The 25,539-nt window shown below is 46.1% G+C and overlaps 1 protein-coding gene and 1 long non-coding RNA gene across 5 annotated transcripts in view; one reads left to right on the top strand and one right to left on the bottom strand.

The window, feature by feature from the left end:
- LOC102092877 (uncharacterized) overlaps positions 1-19,313 on the bottom strand; it is a 36,835-nt gene extending 17,522 nt beyond the window's left edge. The window contains exon 1 of one of the 4 annotated variants that reach the window (XM_065033273.1): positions 18,879-19,313. Coding sequence is in view for 3 of the 4 variants with exons in the window: in XM_065033270.1 (XP_064889342.1) it covers positions 18,618-18,695 (78 nt within the window). In the remaining variant the exon portion in view is untranslated. Of the gene's footprint in view, positions 1-12,665; positions 13,510-14,197; positions 16,090-18,617; positions 18,829-18,878 lie in introns of those variants that run through there. The other 3 variants (XM_065033270.1, XM_065033272.1, XM_065033271.1) reach the window with 3 other exon arrangements.
- On the top strand, positions 1,489-16,291 carry LOC110358420 (uncharacterized). The gene is made up of 2 exons (XR_002412860.2): positions 1,489-2,195; positions 16,085-16,291. It is a non-coding gene; the product is annotated as an uncharacterized LOC110358420 (long non-coding RNA).
- Positions 19,314-25,539: the final 6,226 nt, after the last annotated feature.

The following is a 25,539-nucleotide window of genomic DNA, read 5'->3' as shown; positions in this document are numbered from 1 at the left end:
GAAGCTTGGCAGTAGAACAAACAAAGCTTATGAAGAACATATAAAGCCACAAAGATCAAAATACTGCAGACTTTTTTTCTCGTAGCCCCTCCCCTTGGCTCATGTTGAAATGGAAAGAAAAAAATGCAATGCCAAATGTTAAAAGCCCTTAAATAAAACCAAAAAGCCAGACTTGTTCTGCAAGGCATGACCTTTGTTTTCCAGCAGGTGCTGTTCATATTCTGTGTGATTTCAGCGGGGATGGCAATGGAAAAGGACCAAAACAGCAACGTGGGTGGAAATTGTGTTCCGTATTTAACTTGAAATCCAATCTTTGACTTTTAAAAGTGTCATTTAAATCAAAGCTCATGTTAAAACTACTGGCTTTTCCTTTAAGGCGCCCGGGCTGGTCTATGGCTTGAAGGCTCAAGTGGAAAAAAGAAAAAGCAGCACATTCATGTGCCAAATACATGTTGTTCTCTATCTAATGCCTTAGGAGTCCCACAGCACGTAATACCAAATTAAAGTGACATTTACTGACCTAAAGTAAAGAAAGTAATATTTTGGGGTTTAGTCTGAATTAGTTAATTCATGGGAAAAATCCAGGTGAAAATAGCAAAATTTTTTCAGTTGACGAGACTACAGATCCTAACGTTGAGATCCATTTGCTGATTCACATCAGAATTACAGATACATTTGTCACCACTTGAATTTTACTGAAAACTAGATGGTTTCTAGTGAATATGCTCCACCTCCCTCGGGGAGAAGATTGCACCCACACTTGGAGAAGGAAAGGGGGTTTTTCTGTGACTTCTCTCATTTCTTCCCTCCATCCCAGTTTGTCCCATGATAGTCTCCTGAGCTCACATTTAAATAAGGTATTTGTATAGCGAGAAACAGTAAATAATGCCTAACTTTTCAACGAAAATGTGTACCCAGTTTTGGAGCCAGCATGTGCACCAGAACTGCTGCTATTACAGGGTACTCCTCCTGGGTGTGGGAGGATTACAGATTGGCCCAAACCTCCTTAAAATCTCAACCCTCCATCTTTGCTAATTTATTTTGAGGAATATGTGAACTGATATAGTTGCCTTTTTTCAGGCACTGAGAAGGTGCTCGGAGGCATTCACAGCCCCACCTCTACTACCAGAAGACTCTGTTAACACCCAAAAGCATCAGCCATTGGTTCAAGTGGATCTTGGGGGATTAATCATCAAAGTGCTGAATGGGGAATTGCATCCCCTCACATCCCTCGCCCCTACTCCCCAGGATACGCTCTCTTTCCTGCCTGCATTTTCACTTGACTCTGGCATCATTTGGAGAGAAATATCTTGCAGACTCTCTGCACATTTGATGAGTTTTGGTTTCAAACTCAAATGCCACTTGTTCCCCTACGAGCCACGTGGCCACCAGGTGGCTGCAATATCTAGCTGAATCCCAGCAGGTACCTTGCATTCCCCAGCTTGGGCGAGTAGGGCACAGTGCCCTCAGTTCCTCGGATCAGCTGACTGAAGCCAGCTCGGCCGGAGCCGGGAGGGAAATCTCGAAGCTACAGAGGTAAGAGAGGGTAAAGAGAGGGGTTTCTGGTCGCGTTTTCGATTCCGCTACCCGGGAGTCCCCGGCAGCCCTTGCGGAACCGGCTGACGTGGCGCGACCGTTACCAGGGTGACGCGGGAGATTTAAAAGCGGCTGTAACTCGAGACAAGCACTCGGTTCCTCGGATCAGCTGACTGAAGCCAGCTCGGCCGGAGCCGGGAGGGAAATCTCGAAGCTACAGAGGTAACAGAGGGTAAAGAGAGGGGTTTCTGGTCGCGTTTTCGATTCCGCTACCCGGGAGTCCCCGGCAGCCCTTGCGGAACCGGCTGACGTGGCGCGACCGTTACCAGGGTGACGCGGGAGATTTAAAAGCGGCTGTAACTCGAGACAAGCACTCGGTTCCTCGGATCAGCTGACTGAAGCCAGCTTGGCCGGAGCCGGGAGGGAAATCTCGAAGCTACAGAGGTAACAGAGGGTAAAGAGAGGGGTTTCTGGTCGCGTTTTCGATTCCGCTACCCGGGAGTCCCCGGCAGCCCTTGCGGAACCGGCTGACGTGGCGCGACCGTTACCACGGTGACGGAAGTCACACCCCTCCCCCTTGCTTTGAAAAAGCCTCTGGGAGGGCAGCGGAACGTCGACTGCCCACCAGGCGCTGGAAGGTGAACGTGCTTGTGAGACAGGTGAGCACTACCCACACGGTGCTGCAGCAGCGACTGGGGCTGCTCGTGCAGTAGGGCTCAGAGGTTCTGTCACTCCTTGCTGTTAGACCTCTCACTTGTTGCTGGTGACACAGACTGGGGTGTGGCAGGGCAAGTAGACTGGACACAACTAGCTCTTGTAGGCGAGTTTGTCTGGGGTTTCATTTTGTTTTCTTGTCCCCAATTTAACTAAGGGTAGCAATGGTTTCTAGAAAAAGGAAAGCTGTTGCTGCCGTTAATACAAAGAGTGTGTCTACACAGACACTACCTGCCAAGAAGGATGCAGCCACCCAGGCTTCTGGCTGCGCAGAGTGTCTGTGCCTGGCATTAGTATCGGAGAATGGTATGGGAGGCACCTGTGTACGATGTGACCAGGTGAATGACTTACTGTGCCTAGTGGCAGAGCTTAAGGAAGAGGTGGAGAGACTAAGGAGCATTAGAGAGAGTGAAGAAGAAATAGACTGGTGGGGTCAGGCTCTTTTGACTCCTAAGGGTGTGCAACAGGAGATGGCAAAGCCTTGTCCCTCCTGCCATAAGGCGGATACAGCAGATGTAATTGATGGGGGGGAATGGAAACAGGTCCCTGATCGGAGAGGTAAAAGAACCCTCTCTCGAACCCCATCACCACCCTTGGTGCCCCTAACAAATAGATATGAGGCCCTGGACCCTGAAAATCAGGCAGAGGACAGCCAAGAAGATCCACCTGGAGAGCCCCCTGGATGGACCTCATCAACAAAAAGAATCACAGCTGCAGCTGTAAGAGGAAAAAAAAAAAAGAAGAGTGGTAGTAGTCGGCGACTCCCTTCTGAGGGGAACAGAGGGCCCTATATGTCGCCCAGACCCGTCCCACAGGGAGGTCTGCTGCCTTCCTGGGGCCAGGGTGAGGGACATTAATAGAAGACTTCCCGAGCTGATTCAGCCCTCAGACTACTATCCCCTGTTAGTAGTCCAAGCTGGCAGCGAGGACATCAACAGAAGAAGTATCAAGATAATTAAAAAGGACTTTAAAGCACTGGGTCAGTCAGTTCATGGGATGGGAGCACAAGTGATATTTGCCTCAGTTCCTGTGCTAGCTGGGATGGATGAGGAACTAAATAAAGAGCGGAGCAGAAAAGCCCATCTCATCAACAGGTGGCTTAAGGATTGGTGTCACCGTCAAAATTTTGGGGTTTTTGACCATGGGCCAAGCTCCGTGGTACCCAGTCTCCTCAAATCAGATGGGCTTCATCCTTCTAGGGAGAGCAAGAGGACTATAGCCCATAAGTTGGCAGGGCTGATCAGGAGGGCTTTAAACTAGGTTTGAAGGGGGAAGGGATTGAAACTGGGCTCTCCAAAGATCAGCCTACGGATGGAAAGCCCGAATTAAGAGGGAAATCAGCAGCCCACTTGAAGTGCATGTACACTAATGCGTGCAGTATGGGCAACAAGCAAGAGGAGCTGGAAGCCATCGTGCAGCAGGAAAGCTATGACATAGTTGCCATCACAGAAACATGGTGGGATGACTCATATGACTGGAGTGCTGCTATGTGTGGCTACAAGCTCTTCAGAAAAGACAGGCAGGGTAGGAGAGGTGCAGGGGTGGCTTTATATGTTAGAGAGTCACTCGACTCTGTTAAACTTGAGGTCAGCAGTGACAAGGCTGAGTGCCTGTGGACCAGAATCAGGGGGAAGTCCAACAAGGCTGACATCCCCGTGGGTGTCTGTTACAGACCGCCCAACCAGGACGATGAAGGAGATGAATTATTCTACAAGCAGCTGGCAGATGTCTCAAAATCGACGGCCCTTGTTTTTGTGGGTGACTTTAACCTGCCGGATATCTGCTGGGAGCTCAATACTGCACAGAAGAGGCAGTCTAGGAAGTTCCTAGAGTGTATAGAGGACAATTTCCTTCATCAGCTGGTAAATGAGCCCACCAGGGGCAAGACCCCGCTAGACCTACTGTTCACAAACAGAGAAGGGCTGGTGGGAGATGTAGTGGTTGGAGGCCGCCTGGGGCATAGCGACCATGAAATAATAGAATTTTCAATACTCAGAGATGCAGGGAGAACCATTAACAAAACCTCTACGCTGGACTTCCGGAGGGCAGATTTTTGCCTATTCAGAAGTCTAGTTCAGAGCATACCCTGGGAAACAATGCTTAAAAACAAGGGGGCCCAGGAGGGTTAGACATGCTTCAAGCAGGAGGTTTTGAGTGCACAGGACCAGGCTGTACCAGTGTGCCGAAAGGCTCGCCGGCGGGGAAGACAATCGGCTTGGCTAAACAGGGAGATTCTGAATGAAATCAGAAATAAAAAGAGACTTTACCAACTGTGGAAAAAAGGGCTGGCTACTTATGAAGAATTTATGGAAATAGCTAGATCATGCAGAAAAAAGATCAGGGAAACAAAAGTGCAATTTGAAGTTAACTTGGCCAATTCTGTCAGGGATAATAAAAAGTCCTTCTTCAAATATGTTAATAACAAAAGGAGGGGCAAGGAAAACCTCCATTCTCTGTTGGACTCTGAAGGAAATATAGTTAACAAAGATGAGGAGAAAGCTGAGGTACTTAATACCTACTTTGCCTCAGTTTTTACCAGTAAGACAGGTGGCCCTCAGGACAACTCATGTCTGGAGATGGTTGGCAGAGATAGGAAGCCAAATAGGCCCCTTGTATTCCAGGAGGAAATAGTTGGTGATTTACTGAGCCATCTGGATCCTCACAAGTCTATGGGACCAGATGGGATCCATCCTAGGGTGATGAGGGAGCTAGCAGAAGAACTTGCCAAACCGCACTCCATCATCTTCCAACAGTCCTGGCTCACTGGGGAGGTCCCATATGATTGGAAATTGGCCAATGTTACCCCAGTCCACAAAAAGGGCTGCAGAGCTGACCCTGGCAGCTCCAGGCCTGTCAGCCTGAGCTCGGTGCCTGGCAGGGTTATGGAGCAGATCATCCTGAATGGAATCACACAGCACCTTCAGGATGGACAAGGGATCAGATCCAGCCAGCATGGGTTTAGGAGGGGCAGGTCCTGTCTGACCAACCTGATCTCCTTTGATGATCAGGTGACCCAGCTGGTGGATGAGGGGAAAGCGGTAGATGTGGTCTATCTGGACTTCAGCAAGGCCTTTGACTCTGTCTCCCATAATATACTGCTGCAAAAGCTGGTGGCCCGTGGCTTGGACAGGCGCACTCTCTGCTGGGTTAAGAACTGGCTGGAGGGCCGGGCCCAGAGAGTGCTGGTGAATGGGGCTGCATCCAGCTGGCGGCCAGTCACTGGTGGTGTCCCCAGGGGTCAGGGTTGGGGCCAGTCCTGTTTAACATCTTTATTGACGATTTAGATGAGAGGATTGAGACCATCATCAGCAAATTTGCTGATGACACCAAGTTGGGAGGGAGTGTGGACCTGGTGGAAGGCAGGAGGGCTCTGCAGAGGGATCTGGATAGACTGGAAAAATGGGCTGATTCCAATGGGATGAAGTTCAATAAGGCCAAATGCCGGGTGCTGCACTTTGGTCACAAGAACCCCCTGCAGCGCTCCAGGCTGGGCACAGAGTGGCTGGAGAGCAGTCAGGCAGAAAGGGACCTGGGGGGACTAATGGACAGGAAGCTCAACATGAGCCAACAGTGTGCCCAGGTGGCCAAGGAGGCCAATGGTATCCTGTCCTGTATCCAAACCAGCGTGGTCAGCAGGACAAGGGCAGTGATCCTTCCCCTGTGCTCTGCATTGGGGAGGCCACACCTGGAGTGTTGTGTTCAGTTCTGGGCCCCTCAGGTCAGGAAAGAGATTGAAGTGCTGGAGCGGGTCCAGAGAAGAGCAACAAGACTGGCGAAGGGACTTGAACATAAGACCTATGAGGAGAGGCTGAGGGAGCTGGGGTTGTTTAGTCTAGAAAAGAGGAGGCTTAGAGGTGAGCTCAGCACTCTCTAGAACTACCTGAAGGGCAGTTCTAGCCAGGTGGGGATTGGTCTCTTCTCCCAGGCAGTTAGCAATAGGAAAAGGGGCCATGGGCTTAAACTCTACCAGGGGAAATTTAGGCTGGATATTAGAAAGAAATTCTTTACAGAGAGAGTGATCAGGCATTGGAATGGCTGCCCAGGGAGGTAGTGGACTCACCGTCCCTGGAGGTTTGTAAACTGAGATTGGACATGGCACTTAGTGCCATGATCTAGTAAATGGACTGGAGTTGGACCAAGGGTTGGACTGGATGATCTCTGAGGTCTTTTCCAACCCAGTCAATTCTGTGATTCTGTGATTAATGCCTTATGCACATCCTGGTTTCTGTGCATTCTTCACATTTCCAGTTTCAGACAGACTTAAAAATGTCACTTCCACTTATTTTAGAAATGACAGAGAAGGAATAATCCACTATATTTCAAACTGGCTGAACATTTAAGAGCTGCTGCATTTATTAGTCTTTTCAGGAACAGACATGTATTATCTCCTTATACAAGCTAAAGGGCTTTCTGGTCTTTGCTTGAAGACTGTACTAGAAAGATTTAATGCTACAGCGAGTGAAGGTGAGGATAGAAGCTACTTATGCAGACCTTAGGCCCTTAGAAAAAAACATTCTGAAATCAAAATACTTGGTTATGATCCTGTGCTTTTGATGGATAAATTTTGCTTTGTCCCTTCCTGTACTATAGCTCCATTACATAAATGATCCTTTATTGTTTTGGGTGGTGGTGGTTGTTGTTTTTAATTTTGTTTTGGTGTTGAGTAGGAAAGAGAGACTCCCTCCCCACGTAACTTTTTTTTCATTTAAAAACCAAAATCCACTTCAGCTGCAGCCACAACAGGGCTGTAGGCAGTACACAGCAGTCCTGTAGTGGCCTTATTTTGCCAGCTTACACTGATTCCGGTCTGTTAGTTTAAGAAGTGACCATGTTTACTTCTCTAGCTGACTGATCCAGAGATCAAAGCTGGTAGGACATTTTGCAAGTGGAGTACAAAGTTAATTGGAGGCTTTTTAAAATTAGTGTTCTACTTAATTTTGCATTTTCAGCTCATCTTTGCATGCAAGGTTTACTTTCTTTCATTAGTGTGAACTAGATGCAGCAGCACATTTAACCTATTTTTCTACCTGGTAGTGCAAGAATTTCTGCAAGTGCCTTGGAATCACTATTTCCCCCTCTGCCAAATTGCCTTTGCTGTTTAAAGCATGAGACAACAGCAGAAGGAGACATTCTCATCCCGTGTTAGGGTAACTCTTCATCTACCTCTGGATGCTTGAAAGTAGCAGACCTGGCAGAAGTAGATTAGGACGTGGAACGGACAGAGTGTAACAAAAAATTGCTGACCCTTTGCTTAGCTATTAGGAGAGTTGGCCCTGTCTCCTTTTTCCAGTCCTTAACTGTAACTTCTGTTTTTGGAGAGTGCCAAAAGAGTTCAATTATGAAAGTATCCTGTTTGCTAAGGGGTCTCCCTCTCCCAACAGTCCCGTCCCAACACAAACCCATACACCTGCACACACGCTTCCTATTCTCTTCTTGTTCCCTGACCAAACTGACATAAATGAGCACTGAACAAGGTCTAACTGTAGGACCCTGAATCTGGGCTGAGCATACATTTGCTTTTAATACATTCATGTTATCAGAGCAGTTGCACTCATGTTTTCAAACAAGGGTCTAATATTTCTTGAAGTAAATGCAACCTGCTGGATTTAAGCAAAACCAAAACTGTATTTTTTTTTAATAGATTTCAGTAGTGGTTAGCAGCAGTTCCACCACATGAAAGTGATCATGGATGTGACATTTCCACTCTGCAAATCCCTTTTTCAGGAAAGAACCCAACTCATATTCCTTCTTGGCACACATCAGGCAGCTGTACAGGTCCCTTTTTCAGGCCTATCACCAAGCTTTCTGTTGTTTTTAATGGTTTACAAGGCATTCGAAGGGAACAAATACACAGGTAGGAAGAGGACTCTGAAAGCCCGTTGCTACAGGAGAAAAGGAAAAGAAAAATAGCAAGAGAGCAAAGGAGGGAAGCAGGAATGCATTGCAGCAATTAGAGCAAAGAATGCTAAGTCTGAATGAGACTTCAGGACTTGCAAGTCCAAATATGCCTCAGACTGTAGGCATGCTATTTTCTCTTATTCTTACCATATGTGAGTTTGCTACAGCTGAGTCCTGAGCTCAAGTGTCACAACAAGACTGCTTGGAAGGCGCTGCTTTATTTCACTGGAGAGCAGACAACCTTCTGAAAGTCAGGGAGGACAGCAGTGTTTGCACACCCTTGGATGAGGGCACGTGAGCTCTGCCGGGACTGGGAGAGGTTGGCTGGGCTCAGGACATCCTCACCTGCTCTGGGTCTCTGAGGCCAGCACCTCACGCCTGCCTGTAGAGACAGCGTTTCCTATGGCAGCTTGCCAAACTGCTCCGCAGCCCATTGCCACAACAACCCTCTGTGAATCAAAGCAGCTGCAGAAGTGGCAGGAGAAGGTCAGTGATCTCATTAGAGGCAGGAGGCCCAGGCCCCTGGCCACAGCGAGCTCCCAGCCCCACAGCTGCAGTGTATTTTGATACCTGGCCTCAAGCAGATCACAGTAATTGCACGGTGAGGTGACCATCCCTCCTGCTTAGTCCTCCCTGAACATGGGATGTGGGGAAAGGGAAAATCACAAAAAAACACAACACATGGGTGCTCTAACCATCACCAGACATAGCAACACACTCCAGTTTCTGTGGAGAACAACAGACCTCCTCATTTAACTCCAGAGATGCAGTGCCTTTTCCTTCTTACAAAAATACGCTGTTTCCCAAAGACACAAACGGGCTGTTTTCCAAACAGTCGCCCGTGGAACAGCACAGCTTTCCACAGCAGGATCAGCAGTACGTGCAACCCGGGCATATGCTGTAACTTGACATTTTGTACTTGCCTTCGGAGTGGCCTAATGCTTGGGTGCTTTTGGGAGGCTCAGGTGGGAAGCAAAACCAGTTTATCCTTATTAGGCCAGAAATGCTGACCTACCCTGTAGTTATGAGCAATGGGCAGAATTTTCTGCGGTAGCCACAGATATTTTGAGTACCTGGTGCAAGATTCCTGTGTGAGGCCATGGATGACAACTACCCAGCTCTGGATGTGGGGCTCTGCTGGATAATTTGGCTTGTCTCCCTCTGCAGACAAAAGCCAGAGTTGTTTCCTGCAGGGGGAAATTCGCAGCAGGAGCTAGAGATGCTCTTAACAGCCCTCTGAAAGAATATCTCACCATCTCAGCAAAGGTAGGACCTTAGGAGGCTTCCTGGCTAACTCAGCTACCTAAAGCTTTATAGGTAAAATCTCAGGATACTGAAGATGATAAGACCATTCTTGCTCTTTTTCCTCACATGGGTAGAAGCTTTAGTTTTCCCCTTTTGGTTCTTTAATTAAGGTTGAGTTGGATTCACCTACAAGAAGTCGTGTAAGTTACAGCTATGTAAGTCTGGCTAAGCAGAGTTCTCTCTCCTTATCTAGGTCTTTCTTTGATTTGCACTTTTTAGGCTAGAAATTCTTACGATGAATAGTGTTTCTCGGGGCTTGGCAGCAGCCTGGCAGCTCATGGGTGCATTGCCACTGATGTGACAGTTTCCTAGGCTGACCTCACCACGCAGCAGTAACCCTGGCATTCGCTGGCTGCTCTGTAATTGTTGTATGCCACGGTGTAGACACCCTCATGAAGTGGATAAAATACTGGTAGGCATGTGAAACGCAGATAGAAATGCTCTGGAAGAGATCTAGGCCAAGGCACAGGACATTTCTAATTTTTTAGTTAATTTCATTGATACCTTTATGTCCAGGTGGTTTTACTAGAAAATAAGTGCCAGGTCTTATTCTGAACTTTACTCCATCTCTCTCTGCAGCCCCACTGTGCAATATTTATTTCCTAATTCTCATCTTGGTCTGAAAGGGACAAAAGCCAGATTGTTTTTCTATGAAATTAGTGGAAAAAGAACATCTATGTAAAATATGCAAATCCAGTGCTTGGAAAGACCCACTTGACTGGGCAGTGTTCCCTTGGGGAATACGACTATTACACTTACAAAGTAGAACTATTTTAAGTAGAAACCTGTCGTTAGTATTGCATAAATTTATCGTGCTCTTTTCATGAACAAATGCAAGTGAGACATGTCATTATGAGAGCAGTCTGAACATTGGTTTTCCCCCTTCATCCCAACATTAGCTTTCACGGCTAAGGAAGCGTACAGCGTATCTAAGATAACATCCACTAAGTAGTGCTAGAATTCACATCAACAACCAGCTTTTTCTTGTGGGCTTTGCACAGTAATCCTTGGCGGGCGCAGAGGGAAGAGCTAACTCTTGTGACTGGAACCCAACAGACAAATAGAGATTCTCTGATACAGATGCAAGACACCATATATCAAATGGGATCCTACATCTATACAAAGCTGCCATCCCTGTTCTGGTTTAGGGTGGGTCTTTCTTGTTTGTTTTTGTTTTCACAAAATACCCTCATTCAAACATACAAAAAATTTAAAGCTTTAGAAAGAGAAACAAAGGCATAATTTAGAGTGTCTCCTCAGGCAAACAATCATGAATATGATGGGACCATCATAAATAGAAGTAAGGCAGTGTAATGAACAGTTGAAGATGCCGTTGCCAGGTTTTAATAGGTCATCATAGGCCTTTTTTCTACTAGAGCAAGTTCTCATTAACAAAGTATATGTAATGTGCCATAGAAAAAAATAACAGTAAATTATATGGTTGGTGGGAACTGACAGAGGTGACGAGGGAGTTTCCAGAAGATCAATCTGGTTTTAATTTTCTATAAATTGAAAAGGCCAAAGCAGCTCAAATTAAAGAGCAGAATATATGGTTAGATTTTTTGAACTGCTTGGTAACCAGACAAAATATATAATAAAACAAAAGCTATAGTGATGCAGTAAAAGTTTGCTTGTAGAGTTCAGTGTAAAAGTCCATTGAGCAAGTTATGTATGTTCATAGGAATCTGCCAAACTCGTATTCCCAAATTAACTTCATATATATATATATATATATATATATATATATATATGAAACCTCCCAAATATGTGGGTGAGATTTAAATAATGAAATCCAGATGCAGCTTAGGTGTCCAAAAATACTTTGTCTTGTTTTGAAAGTACCAGAAACAGGAGAAAGGGGAACTGAAAGGCAATCCCATGCAAATTTTGCTAGCCACTTCCCAGGAAATAAATTTGAATCTTTAAATGCAAACAAAACACACACATATACATATAAACTGGCCTTGTGCTTGAATTTCCAGCTGCATGACCCTGTTTTTCCAACCAGACACGTCAGACGTTTCACATGTTGGAAGTCTATTGTACAAACATATGGAAAAGGAAACATTCCACATGTGAAAGCCAAAATCTGCAACTGTTCTGGATCACCACTAGCATGCTGCAGAGTTGTTACAAAAACTCTTTGGGAACTGGGTCATTGTTTCACTAAACGGTACTAACAGGTGGGAGGGCTTATGCAGAAGACGTGGATAGTGAACCTTAAAAAGCAAACAAAGCAAACCCCTCTTCCTTTCATGCAATGTTTTAAACGGGGTTCCTAAGGAAGCCGTTCAGGCCGCTGTGGCTGGCCTGTCGGGCCTGCTGTGGCCTGAGCGCACAGCCGCGGCCCCGGAGGGCAGGCGCCGCCCGCGCTTCCCGCCCCGCGGTTGCGGGACGAGTCTCCTGGCGTGCGCTGCGCAAAGGGAAATCTCCAAGACTGCACCTTTGCCAGGATTTCAGAGAGCAGGATGCTTGTAAATTCTACTGCCTACACATATGGAGAGACCATGAGGGCACAGCAGGGAGAAAGCAGACAAAAGTATCACCGATATTACAGCCAGAGGAGAAACCAAGCCCTGGGTATGTTGTTACAGGGTCCCAACCAGGGAGTTTATTTTTCCAAATAAATCTGCTTTGCAGACATCCTTTCTTCTTCCCCATTTAAGTTTCAACTAGGAAACCTGGAACAAGTTATTGTTGATTTCAGAGGCAAATCAAAGTGTTCAGCCTGCTAAGCTTGCATTTAAAGTTAGTCTTGATGAGCAACTCCTTGGGGCCCTTGTATTCAAATAGTGAGGTTTCAGATTCACCTGAACTGCCCCCCCACGCAGATCTACAGGATGTTTCAAAAAGATGGACCCAGTTTCAGATATATAGTGGTTTCCAATCGGGTCCATCTCTGTGAAACACCCTCTATAATACAGGCAGGAAGACAAGGGAGTGGACAGCCTAGCATTCAAGCCCCAGTTCTGACAGGAAAGGCTCCACATTTTAAGTCAATTCCAGAAAACAAACAAATAAAACAACACAACCAAACACGCACAAAAAAACCTAACCAAAAAACCAAACATGACATTTCGTGAAACACAAGGAGTCTTTCAAAACAGTGGAAAATTTACTAACCCAGAGCAGGTAAGGGCTGGATTTAGGTAGAACAAGTGGATTAGATCTCCCATTGCTAATCCCAAATTGAGTACTGAGCAGGCACAAACCTCCTTGGAAAGGCCGAGCACCCAGCTTTCTGGGATTTGGATCAGGTTGGACATTTTGTCAGACATCAGAGGCATCGTGTCCCAGATCTGCTGTATTCAGAAGCTGTCCTTCTGGGCACCCTTGGCTCCTGACATTTGCTACAGTCCTGCTACTCCTAACAGAATAATGGAACACAAACATCGTGAAAATGCATCAGAAAGAGGTCAGTGAACTTCCAGAAGTGCCTTCTTCAAATCTAATGGTAGTTCTGAATGAAGACTTATAGCAGCCCATTTTGTTTAGGTGGTTTGATGTTGCAACCTGGCTGCTAATATAAAGAAATGAGAAGAATAAAATACTGGATGAAAATGAGATAGTGCAGCAGGTTATGACTTGCATGTGGCAGATTTGCTTTTGTTTTGCCACTTTGAACACCACCCACCCCTGCTTTATATTGAAGCATAATGATGCTGCCTGCACTCCCTCAGGACCAAGGATTTCACCTAATTTAATAGTTTCTGTAATTAGACATTTGTGAAACTCTGAAGTCCTCTGATGAAAGATGCTGTAAAAGTATACTGACTCTTCTACCACGAAAGGACTCCACCCAAAGCCAAATACAGAAGTTGTCCTGAATGTACATCATCACTAACCCAAGCCAGCAGTACTTATGGCCTCATTTAAATCCTCCTGAAGTCCCAGATGACTTCTGTGAGCTCCAGGAGGGCCCCAAGAATTCTAGAAAGGAAATATAGGCAAATTAGCCTTTTCTCCTCTCAAAACTGGAACCGCTTTTTCACCAGCAATGACATGAGTAAGGATATTTGAAGTGAACCATAAGGCCATTTGCTGCTGAGAGCTTGTAAGAGGAATTACGATGTTCTCACCTTGAGTTCGAGAACTAAGGCTGCCAGTAAGGCTCTTCCCTGCTGGTGTATAATTGTTTCACATATTAATATAAGATCCTATAGTGCCCTGTCCCTACTCCACCCTCCTCCTGCATGTACAAGCAGAAGAGGATTATTTTTCTGTTTAGTACTTCCCATACTCAAGTATCTAACCACCAAGTTGGTTATTTTTTATTTATAGACCTGAGATATCAGTGCACAGACTGACCTTGCAATAATAATAGTGAGTAATGGGAAGAGCTGCTGCTGCAGAGCAGGTCTAGCTGCACTGGAATGGCTGGGTGCTCTTCGGTACCAAACATGCCATGAGTTCTTTTTCTTTTTTTTGAAAGAAGAAAGGGAGGCAGGAAGAAAAAGACTTGAGGTTTTATCACCATTCCTGGTCTGTCATGCAAAGAAGCAGATGGGGAGAATAGTAATTGTTTGTTAGTTACCACAGGAAATTTTGTTTGCTGAATCTTTTTAAACCAGTGCAACAGGATTGTTTGCTTCAACCTACTTAGATAGTAAAGAAACAAAAATGACTTCAGCGTTTTCATCCCACGGATGGCTGGCATCTCTAGTGGTACCGCACTCTTTAGCTCCTTGTGCCTAAAGACTACCCACATAATTCAAGAAATCTGCCACTGGCTTACTCCTCTTACCTTGGCTGCTGCTTCCATTGCCGGCCTTGGCAAACAGAACCACGACTCAGTGCTACAAAGGGAGAGTCCGTGTGCTGCGCAGGACCCGAGGCCGACCTCGTCCCTCTCCTCCGCTTTCAGCTTCCTCAGTGCTTCAGTAATTAGAGTTATCGGGACTCAAACGCTGTGGACATTACTGCTGCTTAGCGTGACGCTAACAAGGGAGCGCCAGGTTTACAGCATTCTGGCCAGACAGAGAATTAAAATAAAGTTACAAATCATTGCCCGGTTCCAGGGATGCATAGTCCAGGATCTTATTTTGCCAGAGACTCCACGTGAACTTTAGCCTCCAGGAGAAATCTGCCTGCGCTTTTCTAACTGAAATACCAGTCAGACCAGTGGCAGGATGCAAACTAACATGCATGAAAAAGAGAAGTTCAATGACCCAAATCAATTATGTTTTAAGGGCACTGCTCTGGACACAGTAGGAAATACTTTAAACAGGAAAAAGAACTAAATGGCATCATTCATTGAGCTGACGTGGAAATGAGACAGAAATTGGGTAAATAAGTTCAATGCAAGCAGTTTTATGTACCAACTGTAGTGGATTAAAAAGAAAAAAAAATAGGCCAGATATTTCTCAGACTCAAATAATGTTTCAGACTTCTGGGCACTAAAGTGAACAGTACAATAAAACAAAGCGATTACCATGCTCTCCTTGAGCACAGGCAGCGTTACACAGTTTATTTCCAGGCATTGGAAAATAAGGTCTTTATTAAAATAGGACAACCTGCAGGCCTTCTGTGTAGAACAAAAACAATAAATTAAAGCAAAAACAACTTCTGAAAATCACAACCAGCTACTGTGGCTGGGTTTTCAAAGCACGTACGCACAAGCTAGTGAGAAACAGCTCTACTGCTTCATGATATGTGAATATAGCTGGCTGCTCATCAAACTGGCCAAACATCCACACTCTCCACACAGCAAATATCTACCAAGGTACCTTGTAAACACAATGGGAAACAGCTACAGCAATTAATCAAGGTATAAAGAAAATAAGAAGACCTATCATTTTTCTACTCCTAAAGCACAGAGTACTTCCACAAACAGTGAAGACGTTAACAGATATTATGCTCACTGCCAACAAAACTTTCAGGTTTTTTGAAGGTGCCTTATTTGCCTTGATTGGCTTTGTTTCTTGAGACAGAAAGGCAGTCGGTGTGCACATAGGGTGCTTTACAGTGACCTATAAAGAAAAACTACCTGGATCTAAAAATACCATTAAAATGTTACTAAAATGACCCCCGCACCTGGCAGCAGCTGGGATTGGAACCAGATGTGCGGTACATCTGGTAAAGAGCAGGGCTGCTGCTAGCAGACAGTGAGCCGTTTGGGGGACGTACTTTTCCAGTCCAGCATTTGTCTGGAGAGACTTGACAAAAATTAGATATTTTGCCTCCACTTCTCTTAAGGCCAGTAATGGACCTATTGTGTGTCAATTTAAAACATTTGAGAATTTCCATATCCTTTTCCCCCAATCAGAAGTGCATATTTGGCTGCTCCAGTTGCATAATTTACTGATTCAGCTACATGCTTGGTTGATCTGGCAGGAGACTAGTACAGCAGCTGAGATTCTGGATACATTGCCAATTGTGCAGCATGCTTTGTTGATCAGGGCTGTAGAATTTAATAGCTGAAATTTCATACACTTTACTAATCAGGCCACATTCTTTGCTAATTGAAGTGCATATTTTAGTAGTTGATTTTTTTTTTTTGTAATCCTTCACTGATCTTGGGAAGGATCCTGCTCCCTGAAACCAGCGGGAATTTTCCCATAGTCCTCACTGGGAGCAGGACTGAGACTTTCTCTAGAGGGTCTAGAATCACTATGATTTCTTCTCTTAAAAGGAAGAAGAGAGGCTCGATTTCTTCTTTAAGCCAGCAAGTGAACAGAAGAATACCCGATGGAGGATGGCACTGGCATAGAGACCTCCCTCACAGCGGTTCGATTGAACAGATAATATTTTATGGACATACACAGACATAACTTTGACTGTGTCATTCTTTCATCAGGTTTATGTTCTTCCTTCAGGATAAACAAGCCAATTATCTGCACATCTTGTTTCATTTGATACAGACAAGCAGGAGGAAACATCATACACCTTATCTTCAAATTTTCTTTCACTTGATCTAACTCCTATTTTTATATTGCCGTAGTATTCAGTGAAGGATTCCAGAGAGAGCTCTGCTTTGCCAGAAGACATGTCTCAAACATCCACGCTACCTCGCAGCATTGCAAAGTTTCTCAGCTCTGAGTGGTAGAGATCACCTTCCCGGATGAAAAGAGCAATTCAGTGTCCCGTACCTCATGCAGACTTTGTCCTTGCCAAGGGAGTTTCTGTTAGGTTTTTATATTGTTGAAGTCTAAGCCAGAAGACAATTCATTTATCATAAATCTTTGAGTACCTTTTTTCAACTCCAAAATTGATCTACACTCGAACCGCCAACTTAGAGTGGGATGTGTGTTTTTTTGCTAGCATAGCAACACTGTCAGAATGCAGCCAAAAAGATAATGAAGCCTATGCAGCATAGTGCAGTCCTCGATGAGTGAAGAGCAAGTGCAACTTAAAACGAGGGAGCACGAGATCTACACACAGATCTTCACACACAGAGACTTTACTGTCACATTTAGGATGATAAGCAACAGAAAATGCCTAAGTTTCATTCTGCAAAAGAGAGAAGTCTGCGAAATTATGCAGGAAGCTCCTGCTGCTTCATTAAGGAGGCAGTTTATTTTCTATAGTGCTGTTGGTCACTACTTAGCTCGTTCAGATACTACCTGATGGGAAATCAAATTGTGCTGATTTCAGAGTTAGAGAACTACAGAAGCTGGCTAGGAAACACAGAAAAAAAAAATCAAGCAAAAATAATACAGCTTGCTGATGCATTCCGTGTCCCACCATCGCCACTCACACTCAAAGGCACTACACACAGCTAGTACTTGGTCCATCTCATGACTGTCCAGACAAAGTTAGAACAAAACTAGCGTGGAAAGGATGTAATAACTCAGAGCAGCAAGCAACTTGTGTAGTTTGATAAGAGAAGTATGCTGCTGGATGAGGGAGTCATTCAACTCTAGTGACAAACCCCACACAAAAGGGTAAGCTTGCAGTGCCAATCTGAGTTAAAAGAGAAACAAAAGACAAAACCCCACAACTGTACAATTCAATAGATTTAAGCGTGCATCTTTTTAAAGTTAATACTTAGTACTTCAATACCAGAAATGTGGCTTAATTAAGAAGTTTCCACTGCAGCTATCCTCACTAGAATACCAGAGCGAGATAAAACATCTTTGTTTCTACCACAAAGTCATTGCTGTGTTCCTATGTGCTGTGGCAGGGAGATGGTGTATCAGGCAGAATTACAGTGCTGTTTTCCACCTGGGAAAGCAATCCTCCACCTTTTAATATATATATATATACATGACAAAAGACATAAATGCATGGAATATTATTTTCTTATAGTGTAGTGGCTCATACTTTATAGATCTGAGAATCTCTACCTGAAGTGTCAAATCTTGCTTCTGTCAGGCTCCATAGGAAAAGTCACACTCAATTCATCAGGACTAGGACTGCTCACCCTTCCCAAAGCACAGAGTGACTGTTCGTTCTGCAGCTGCTCCTAGTTGTGGGGTACTCTTTGCTTCCTTGTCAGCCTTTCTATCCCTGCAGAGCTCACCCAGTGGTTCCCAGGCTATGCCAAGGTCCCTGCCCTGAGAGGTGTAGCTGTCACTTGCACTATTTACCTCCTTGCGGGACTACAGAGGAGGTCCACAAGACCAAGAGCATGGGGACAGTAATACAGCACAAAGTGGTTTGTTTGGGTTCCTTATGCCAGGCTGCCCCTTGTTAGGGATGCCTTTGGGCAAGTGCTCAGGTTTCTGCTGGAAATGCTGTTGTATTGGTTTCCACGGGCCTTGCACCTGATTTTGGGTCTGGCTGTATCGAAGCAGAGAGGGTGATCCAGAGACAGACTCCGGCATCATGGTGTCTCCCGGTGCCTTTCAGACTCCCAGGTGAGTCACCAGCCAGCCCCCAAAGAGAAGCCCCCTAACCCCGCCGCCGGGCGGGCAGGGGCCGAGGCGTGCCCGCGGTCCCGGGCAAAGGGGCAGCGAAGCCGCCCCCGCTCCGGCTGCACCGCTGCATCTCTTCCCCCGGGAGCCGCGGCGCATCCTTTGTCCCGGGAGCATCACCGCATCCCTCTTCCCGGGACTCCCGGCAGCTCCGCTGCATCCCGCGTCCCGGGACTCCCGGTACTTCCTCTCGTCCCGGCGGATCTCCCTCCCCGGTGCACGCCGAGCCCCGGGGCACCCCGTCCCCGTGGGGCTGGCCGCTGCCCGCGCCGCGCCGCCCGTCGCCGGTCGTCCGGTGCCGCCCGTTACCTTGCCTCCCGCCCCGCCGAGACAGAGAGCCGCAGCTGCCGCCAGGACGAGCCCCACGCCGGGGAAGCTGCGGACCATGGCGCGGTGCGCTGCGCCGCGCCGAGCCGTGCTGCGCCGAGCGGAGCCTCGAGCTGTCGAGCTGAGCCGTGCCCAGCCGTGCCCCAGCGGGCGCCGCTGACAGCGACCCCCCGAGCCCGGCCTCCCCGCCTCTCGCCCCCTCCCCCGGCCGCTCCCGGCCCCTGCCCTCCCCCGGGGGGTCACCTGCGGCGCGGAGCTCGGCGGGGAGCGGAAGGGGTCGGGCGGCCGCGGGGCGGCCCGGGCTGCAGAGGAGCGGAGGTGCCTGATCCGACTTCCCCGCCGTGCGCAGGGTCGGAGCGGGGTGCCCGGGGCTGCGTACGCTGCGGGCTTGGGAACCGCCGGGGATGGAGGCAGCCAACGGCTCCGAACAGCCTGCTTGAGCGGGCTCCTGCGGGAAGAATTTCCCCTGCTGTCTGGGGGGGGAGATGGAGGGGCTGGTGTCCTGGCACTAGCGTACCCGGCCGGTGCTCCGGCCAGATCCCGGAGTCCAGTCAGGGGGGTGAATTATCAGTGGGAAACAGGAAAAGAGCTCAGGTCTTCCCAAGGAGGGGAAATCACCCCGGCTTCATCTGAGCACGGAGCAAAGGACGGGGAAGGAGTATTTCCAGTCATCCCGGGGAGCCCGAAGAGAAACAGCTGCCACGTGCTGCAGTGAGTGTTGGGCGGCCCCACAGTCCCCAGCGACAAAAAATTATTCTGTCCTTGCAGGTGGCAGCACGTATACGTTGCAAGCCGCAATTGATTTTTCTCTTCTGTAGGACGAGTTGCAATAATCTATTTTAAAAGTATTTGACAAAATACTGTGGGTTTACCTGCTCTTTTGTAGCCCGATTACCCCTTGCAGTAAGCAGCAGCAGGAGCCCTTACGTATCCAGCTCTAACTTACTGAGAGGGGAACCTGGCAAGCAGCAGGTTATTACAGAGTTTCTTACACCTTTCCCAAAAACTGTTGTGCCCACCACTACTAGAAAAGGGACAATGGACTAGCCAGGCTGTGGGGCTGTTCCTGAACTCCCTTTCCCGAAGAGATTAGCTTTGTTTTCAGAGGATAATGTAATCGATAGAAAACAATTGGATAATACCTTCAGGTGTTGTCCAAGTGGGTGCATATAATAAGCCTGAGGTTGGAGAACCGGTGTCAAAGCCTTTTTTTTTTTTTTTTTTTTTAATATTCATGAATGCATGAACCTACTTTGCATTTACGTTATCTTTATTGTCACGTCATTGTGTAAATTGGAAGGAATGTCTTGAATCTATACTTTGTAATGAAAGCAGAAGGGGCTGGGCACAGGCACCGAGGCAGCAGTCTCACCTTGAATACACGCTGGCACCGAGCTCACGTGTAGCCCAGGGCTGTTCACCTACTCTGTGGGTTTGATGTCCTGTATATAGAAAAAAATGCTTGGCTCCCAAAGAAGTGAAACAGATATCCACGTAATTCTCGCACTGCTTGTGAGAGGAATCTGCCTTTTATCCTTTATTGTACATACTGGGGACACCTAGAAAAAGTAAAGACATGATAAGCCCGATTGAGAGGGAATGAGGGGGAACTCCGCTTGCCGTCCTCTTGGACCACGTTGCCTCCCTGGGAAATCTGCATTTGCAAATATAGAAATAGCCCTTTGATGGAGGGGCACATAAGGAACATCTTGATAGCTTAATTGGCTTGTTTATCCTTCTTGCACTAAAGGCAGAAGATGTAAATAGTTATTTTTGTGGCCAATTCTTATTTCACCCTTTTCAGGGCAAATTCTGTCTAAATGGTGTGTCAGTTATTTACTGTGATTGCTCATGTTCAAATTTACATTTTGCTCCTCCTGGGTAATATTTCTTTGTTACCTGTCAACCGGAAGAGCGTTTCTATTCCGAATAGGCGCGTAACCCAGGACACTCGGCACCTCTGGCAGGAGGGGCTTTTGAGCAGGAAGGGATTTTTCCAAGCACAACACTGCTGCCTGAAGGGCAGTCTGGCGTCTGTAGCGCAGCGCTGTGGAGCATCGCTTTTCTTAACACTCGTAGCTAAATCTTAGGGTGATGTCACCATAAATGCATGTTAAGCTTTGAAAAATCCCTGAAACAAGAAATCTACTTCTTTTCCACATGTGACAGAAGTAAATACAGAGGTTCCATCTGCTGTTTCCTTATGTTAATGCACAGTTGTTCAGGACACAAGTCAAGGACTAGCGGGCAGAAAGGAGCATTCAAAAAGTGATTTTTCTTCACTTGGACAGGGCTGGAATAATAATATAAAAATATCTAAATAAAAAGAGAGAGAACATACCCAAGTCTAGCAATGCAGCTCTCTTTTTACGGATCTTACATCCCTGTTATTTGGATTCCTTTCCAGGGGTCATCTGAGTGCAGGCATCCATAATCCTTTTGAGGCAGAGGGGCTGCTGTGTGGGCTACACTTCTGTTCCAAGCTGTAGACCCTGAGCATGTAGCACAGACGCAAATGTATGCTGATTTCTCATGTTTGTGTTTACTCTGTTCTTGGCCCAGCAAATTCTGTCAATATGCCTTTGTCCCCTTATCTCAGCAACCCTCTGCTAGCAGGACCTGTCCACACAACACTTTATCGCTGTGGCTTGGCAATGACTTAGCATCTAGAATTACGGATAAAACTTATAGCAGTCTGCTGATAAGTACTTTCAGCTCAGACTGGTGACCCTTTCAAGCTGTAGTTTTTATGAAGATTATGTCTTATATTTATGAGCTCCCTTTGTGGGCAGGCAGGGGGACTTTGTACAGGCACGGACAACTTCCCACACCGGAGGCGTGGAAGACCAGGTCCAAAAGCTAACTGCCCACTGAAAGGAAAAGCCATGAAGCCAAGCTTGCAGGTGGTGCACCAAGCCTGCAAGCATGGCTTCTAATGTCCCTTCCAGGGAACATCTAGCTGGTAAGCGGGTTTCCCAGCCACACAAGGCAGCTGGAGATAGACTGGGGATAGATGTAATGGAAGGATTAAGAAAGGACAGAAGGGCAAAAGGAACTTTGCTTCCTGCCTACTCTTTATTCCCTGTATTACAATCTCTACAGCTCCACTTCTCACAGTTGCCGCGCAGCCCAGATCAGAGTTGTACCCCATTGCAACTGCGCGTCAGGAAGGGGAGATGCATGTGCAAGTGTGCACATCCCCGAACGGACACGCCAAACCTCCTCCTGTCTCAGTCCTAACTGAGACACCGTTAGGAAAGAAATATTCTGTTCTGTGTGTTGGGCTCGCTGTTGAAAAATTCCAGGTTTCCAAGATCTTTTAGCAAGTCCTTCCAGGGACTGGCTGATGTTACCTACTGTCCTGTACCATTTTGAGGGCTCCTGAAATGCTGAAGAAAGCACCACGCTTCAGCGGAACAGTGACATTTACGAAGTTAGTGGATAGGATTTATGTGTATAATGGCAGCACTTCCTTAAGCCTTAGCCCAGGCTGGGAAAGTCATTTATAGTGGGGGGGGGGAAGTAGAAACTTGCCGTTTCCAGGCTGGCAGCAAAAATCATTTATTGTGGGAAATGTAAGATTAAAACCACTAAAACCCAGTAATTTCCATCCACTCTCTCACACTTATGCATGGAAAGATAATTTACTGAATTAATTTCCTTAAATGTGTAAGGCATCCTGATACCAAAACTAACCCTTCCCGCCCAGGGAGACTATAGTGGAATGTCCCACAGAAATGAATGTAGCTCTTAGCAGTCTCTGTTTTCCAAAACAGCTGGTGTGACCAAACTGAATCCAGCTTTAAACAGGAGGAGGGCATTGGCGAGATACTCTCAGTAACAAGGCCTTCAATCTTAGTTTATTCTCTGTACACAAGAGTTTTCATCTGCAAACCTTGTGGTTACAAAACGTGGCTTTTCATGCTTTCTCATCCTTCTCTTCTGTGGGGTAGAAGGTGATTAAAACCATTCTGAGCTATGTTGCTACATCAGACACGCCACAGTTACATTTGAGTGTCTCCCTTGTTTATAGAAATGAGTCAGGAAAGTAGCATTTTATATAGTTACCCATGCTAGAACAGACACGCTAAAAATTGCTTAGGTAGAATGCTGTATAAATGTTTCACATATATAAATAAAAAGTGTAAGTAATATATATAAATACAATATTAAGGCAGCCTTCAATAAAGCATATTTCTGAAGACCTGAATTCTATATCCATGGCCTGTATTTAATACAATTCCTCTTTCTTCAGTGACCGTGAGAGGAGAGCCGGGTGCCTGGGACAGATTGCCATGTGCCAATGACAGAGCTATTTGTATGTGGTTAGCACAAATTTATTTCTTAATGAAGTTTCTGCAGTCTGAGTGACACGAAATGATAGAAATATGTGAGCAGAAATAGCTGCAATAAACACAGGGAATGGGAACATAGTGTTGTCGGTGGCTCAGGAAGAAGATCTCTACTAAGGGAATATTTAGAAAAACATGTTTGTACTATAACAGCTGTAACGGAAAGCACCATGCATGGGCTTTGTCCTGTGCAGAGGGTGCCACCCTCTGCTTCTGCAGAGTATGAAGCCTTTCTCTCTCGCCTGGCTCTTCCTCTGACGCTAGGGCAATTCTCTCACACACAGAGGGAGTTACAAAAATACCCTGCTTGGTAGGTAAGTCTGCAAATTGTCTGTCATTCTCTGTTAGTTTTAGTTTCTAGCTCAGGTCTTTAATTTGGCATTATATGCCTTTTTATTTTGGTTAGAGCAATGATGAATAAGTTCGCCTTTGTCTTTCAGGGGCAAGGCCCTGCGAGCTCCTGAAAAATACTGTTCCTGCTAAGGTCTGAGAAAGCTCAGGTGGAGAGAAGGTGGCGGCAGCTCCTGCACGCAGCCTCGGGGCACGGGGAGGGAACGCTGCGGCTGCTGTGGTTCAAGGACTCATTGCTGTACGTTCTGATTTTTATATCTGAAGAATAAGAGAGTGAGAGGAACTTGGATAGAGTTTAGAATAATCCGTGGGCACTCTCTCTGCTGGAGACAGAGACTGCAGCTTACAGAAACAAGTCTCCTGGAAATGTACATGTATCCCTGCATTTAAAAGCCTTGTTAGTGTTAGACAATTTTTCTGGCTTTTTAAACAACTACCACGATATCCCCCTGTCGTGCTAAAACTTACGTTACTGATGCTATATATCTTTCAGTAAGAAGGGTTCTCTTTTCTGTTCAGGCAGCCCGTTCAAGCCTGCTGCAGCTTTGTGCCACGCTTGGGTGGCAGTCTGTAAACAAGTGGCTATTGCTGCAGCTGGGGGGCTTGGTGCTGTGGCAGACTTGGAAGTAAAAAAGAGATACTTTGGAGCTTTACCCAAATAATGAATTGTCCTAGAGAGCTGGGATCGAAGTCAAGATTAGCAACACATTGGGTTGAGTTCACTGTGGGAGGCAAAACTCTTAACTTTTCACATTCTTACATGAAAAGCAAAGCAACAGATTGAACGAAGAGTAGGCATTCAAGTCTTCCTCACCGTATTGTCCTTGACAACTTCTGTGAAGAGTATCCAGTGAAAGTCACTACTAAAGAATTTGAAATGCACATTTGTATACGCAAATTCTCAAGGATTCCTCTCCAATCTCAGAAGAGACTCATTCTGTTAACAGCCCTTTTGGCTCAGCTCTCCTTCACCCATACAAACCCCACATATAGTTTACAAGCTCAATGCCGAACATCTGCATCCAGCCAGGAAGGTCAAACTTCAGGTAACTCTGGTATGCAGCCACAGCCTGGGATTGCCCACTGGTGCAGACACCTGGCTCAGGCAGCATAATAGCAGGAGGCTGCTGTTCTCTAGATCCAAATATACTTTTGCCAGGTATTTGTGCAGATCACCCACTGAGACTGTGAATTTGTGAACAGTAGAAGGTGTTTCATTCAGTAGAGTCTCTAAGAAGATTGTGCTGAGTCCTTGATCACGCTCATCTAGTCCCTATTTGAGGTCATCTGGCTTGCCGGCCTCTCTCAGACCCGTGCCTCCCTGCATTTCCACTTGCAGAGAGTCTGCTTCCCGAGTTAGTTTGTAAAGTAAAGTTTTCTTCCAAATCACACCTAGAGCACTACCTCTGCATAATCTGCGCAGGAAAACACCCACATACTGTCATTAGCAATCTGTCAGGAGCTTGATTAACAGGTTTGCAATTTAACCAAGTTAGACTCAGGTTTGGGTTTAACTAGATTCCTGACTTGCTGAACAGCCTCACATCTTCCTAGAGAAACAGCTCGGTGGATTCATGTTCATGTCAAGGATAATTCGGACACGTTGAGAAAAGCAAAGAGGAATAGCTGGAAAAGCTGACTATGTATGTTTACCTGGCAATTATAATTTGGGTGACAATATGATATTAGAAGGCATCTTCATTATGAAAATAAAAATGATCAGAGATAAGGGGCAGTGATATGACCTTTCACAGAGACATCTGGTTTTCCAAATCCATTTACTAAGCATTATAGTCCATACGGTTACTCTAGCAAGATTAGGAGTAAAGCCTACCCAACCAATAAACTCTCCAGCAAGCCCAAAATAATCCCAGTCTAACGAGATGAGCCACTATACTAATGGAAAAAAAATGTAGAAAAGCAAAACCCACCAGTGTAAGCATAGGAGGTAACAGTTGTGTGAAATATGACTTGACGGTTCCCAGTATCCCAGAGGACTTCTGGGGTGCCCAATGCTGGAAAGATGCTTGTAAGGACTGATTTATGAGGAAACGGCCATCAGGAATGCTAGGAACAAGCCATGTCATTGAACTCCCTGTAATCTAATCTAGTAAATGGTTATGCTAACGTAGGAATGTCAGTGATCTAGATAATGAAGGCTGCGAGGGGCACACCGCATTACACACAGACTTAATTTTTAG

This window comes from Columba livia, chromosome 17 (assembly GCF_036013475.1).
Source record: "Columba livia isolate bColLiv1 breed racing homer chromosome 17, bColLiv1.pat.W.v2, whole genome shotgun sequence".
In the NCBI taxonomy this organism is placed as follows: domain Eukaryota; kingdom Metazoa; phylum Chordata; class Aves; order Columbiformes; family Columbidae; genus Columba; species Columba livia.
Note: the sequence above shows the minus strand (reverse complement) of the source record. Positions and strands in the feature narration are given on the sequence as shown.